The following is a 3,730-nucleotide window of genomic DNA, read 5'->3' as shown; positions in this document are numbered from 1 at the left end:
ACATGTATTTGAAATTTATTCTAAAATAATGTGTTTGATTAATTTCTTGGTCAATTCTCAAAGTCAAACTTGTATTTTGAATTAGAAAATTCAAGAGATTCTAAGAAACTCGTCTTCAGGCATTTGGTTTATTTAAATTTTGGTAAGTGATCAGATGTCATACACAACCTGCTTTTTGAAGTGGTCCTGGAAGAACATTCAAAACCAATACACATTCAAATTACTTCTCTTATATTGATACGCGGCGAGGAAAATCATCTTTCATGTCGAGAGAAACCAGCTGTTCAGGTTTCACCAATTCTAGTTTTGGTTCTCTTCAGCCAGCCTCTATAAATACCTTCAAGAATTCATCTATTCATGTCAGAGAGAAGATAAGTCGTGCTTATTAGAAATAGTAAGAAAATTGAAGCACTTGTGTTTAGGACAAGAGAAGAGGCTTTTATTCCAAAGAAGATGTGGCTGATCATGAAGGTTTTCCTCTTGCAAATTTTAGCATTTCTACTTTTTGGTGGTGGCATCCATTGCCAAGCTTCAACTCGTCGGCTTACTTTTGTGGTAAATACTATATATGATTCTAGCCTTAATGCCAACTTCTTATCATAATATTTAGGGAGCAGTATGGCTCTCATTTTCCACCATATGATCCTCATGGAGTCTTCGGGTACCCTGGTGTTGTTGAGTCGCTCATGCATGCTATCAATTTCTAATTGGTTATACTCTTGCATGAATGGATCGATGCAACTATTCATACATGTAATATTTCGTTTGGGATGAGGTTACATGGTTAACTTTTAATTGGTTGCAGGTGAAGGAAGCTTCATATACAAGGCTTTGTAGCACCAAGAACATCTTAACAGTAAATGGACAATTTCCGGGACCAACTTTATATGCTAAGAAAGGAGAGACGATCATTGTTGACGTTTATAACAGGGGAAAAGAAAATATCACCATTCACTGGTAGGTCCCATGCATGTCTCAAAGAAAGATAGTGGTTGGCAGCATGCCTGCATGGCATACATTCTTTTATTTCTAAGTGGGGGCTACAATGTATTGCTTTGCAAATAAAGTCAAATTTAAAATAATATTTTAGGGTTATTTGCATCAGTTCCATTGAAATACAGTTGATGCCTCTTGTTACTATGATAATATGCTGCTACATGCCATCTTTTGTTAGTCCAAAAATTAGTGCTAGTTTTAACGTATAGTTATTGTTTTGCAGGCATGGGGTGAACATGCCTAGATATCCATGGACAGATGGTCCCGAGTATATCACACAATGCCCAATTCAACCAGGGTCAAAGTTTAGCCAAAAGATCATCCTTTCCTCTGAGGAAGGCACTCTATGGTGGCATGCTCACAGTGACTGGACTCGAGCCACCGTTCATGGAGCTATAATCGTCTATCCCAAGAATGGAACCAAGTATCCTTTTCCCAAACCTAACGCAGAAATTCCCATCATATTAGGTATAAGTGTAGTTTCTTTTAAAGGTTAATTTACATATCATGAATTAACCAACAAAGCGAAATCTAAATTATTGGAGTTGTTGAAATGCAGGACAATGGTGGAAGAGTGATGTGAATGTGGTTCGAGATGAAGCGCTTGCAACTGGAGCTGACCCCAATGCCTCTGATTCTTTATTGATAAATGGACAACCTGGTGATCTTTTTCCATGCTCAAAATCAGGTACAAATTAAGTTTAACTTCCCATTTTAAAATTGTACACGATTTCATTTTCTTGTATGTTGACCATATTACTTTTTCTTATTAACATCAACATATTTAAAGCTTAATGCTAAAAAAGAGGAATATACCTATAAGGATGGTAGAGCCATGATTTAACACATAAGAAAAGGCTAGTCCGAATATAATTTTGAACTATGGAGCCAAATTTACACCCTTAATCACTTCATAATTGGTGGATCCTCATGGAAATTTTCTTTTTCTTTTCACTAGTCATAAGTATAAAAATTTCCCTTTTTAATTGCAGGCACATTCAAGCTAACGGTGGATCATGGAAAGACCTATCTACTTCGCATAATCAATGCTGCCTTGCACGAGGCTCTCTTCTTCTCCATTGCCAAGCATAAAATGACAGTGGTTGGAACAGATGGTAGCTACACAAAACCATTGACACGAGATTATATCACAATATATCCTGGCCAAACCTACGATGTCTTACTAGAAGCTAACCAACACCCGGATCACTATTACATGGCAGCTAAAACTTATTCCATTGCCCCGGCAGCTCGTAATTTTTTTGACAACACAACCACCACAGCTATTGTACAGTACAGGGGATACTACACTCCATCTTCACCTCTCTCCTTGCCTTATTTGCCTACATACAATGACACAAATGCATCGGTTCAGGTCATGGCCGGCCTCCGAAGCTTAGCAGATGCGGAACATCCTTGCAATGTCCCATTGAGCCCTAGCACTAAACTAATTTACACTGTTGGTATGAACTCGTACCTATGCCCCAATAATTCATGTGCAGGGCCCAATGGGACGCGGTTCTCCGCAAGTATAAACAACATAAGCTTCCAATTCCCTACAATTGACATACTGCAAGCTTACTATTATAACATTAGTGGTGTATATGGAGATAAATTTCCTAGTGTTCCAGAACTGGTGTTCGATTTTACCACTGATATTATTCCCTTAGAGTATCAGACGCCGAAAAACGGAACAGAAGTAAGGGTGCTTGAGTATAACTCCACAGTGGAGATTGTTTTTCAAGGGACAAACTTGATTGCGGGGACACACCACCCCATGCATCTCCATGGATACAGTTTCTATGTTGTTGGATGGGGATTTGGGAATTTCGATAAAAATAGGGACCCATTGCGCTACAATCTGGTGGATCCTCCCCTTCAGAGTACCATCTCTGTTCCTACGAAAGGTTGGGCTGCAATCAGATTCGAGGCATCCAACCCTGGTATGTTGCAAGCACTCATGTGAATTTTTTTAAAAAAAAACCCTTGAAATTGCCAACCTGCATACCAAGGAAATAATTTTTCTTAATATTGCAATAAGTTAGGTGTAATGTTGGTATATTTTCTCTATTGCAGGAGTGTGGTTCATGCACTGCCATGTAGAACGCCATCAAACTTGGGGCATGGAAACTGCGTTCATAGTGAAAAATGGTAAACACCCGGAAGCTCAAATGCTACCTCCGCCATCCGACATGCCACCATGTTGAAGCTGCGAAGAATTAACATGCCAAAGATTTCATTGATTGTTTTCATTATTCAAATTTCATTATTTATTTTTTATTCAAAAAAATTGTAGAATATTGTAAAGTTGTAGAATACTGTGTTTGGATTATTATATAATTTGTCAATTTCTTGGATTGTTAAAAGTCTACAAAGATAATGTTGTAGAATAATCTTTGAGATATGCAATGGTGGAGTTTGCCATGGAAGTCTTGATTTGACAACTTTTGCCCATTCCAATTTTATTCAACATGATAAAATATCATGTTGTATTAGAAAAGTTTGAAATTATCTTTCATTTGACATTTTTTACTTATCCATATTTTATTCCAATTCCATACAAGGTTAGGTATCATAGTAATAATTAAAAATTATAAATGATATATTTTAGATTAATTGGATTATTCAAATATTTTAAAATTAGACTATGATCTAAATGGATACTTGTGAAAAAGGTCATGAAATGATTTATTTAATTTTTACTTTTACAACTCAAAATATTTTGCAAATAAGA

The 3,730-nt window shown here is 36.7% G+C and overlaps 1 protein-coding gene across 1 annotated transcript; it reads left to right on the top strand.

Annotated features, from left to right (window-relative positions):
* Positions 1-386: 386 nt before the first annotated feature.
* LOC100855074 (laccase-15-like) lies at positions 387-3,425 on the top strand. The gene is made up of 6 exons (XM_003635417.4): positions 387-555; positions 806-957; positions 1,220-1,464; positions 1,556-1,684; positions 1,989-2,939; positions 3,073-3,425. Exons 1-6 carry the CDS (start codon positions 454-456, stop codon positions 3,201-3,203), a joined length of 1,710 nt encoding a protein of 569 aa, XP_003635465.2. The 5' UTR covers positions 387-453; the 3' UTR covers positions 3,204-3,425.
* The last annotated feature ends 305 nt before the right edge of the window (positions 3,426-3,730 follow it).

The sequence above is a fragment of the Vitis vinifera genome, chromosome 18 (assembly GCF_030704535.1).
Source record: "Vitis vinifera cultivar Pinot Noir 40024 chromosome 18, ASM3070453v1".
Taxonomy (NCBI): domain Eukaryota; kingdom Viridiplantae; phylum Streptophyta; class Magnoliopsida; order Vitales; family Vitaceae; genus Vitis; species Vitis vinifera.
The sequence above is the reverse complement of the archived record's forward strand: the minus strand, read 5'-3'. Positions and strand labels throughout refer to the sequence as shown.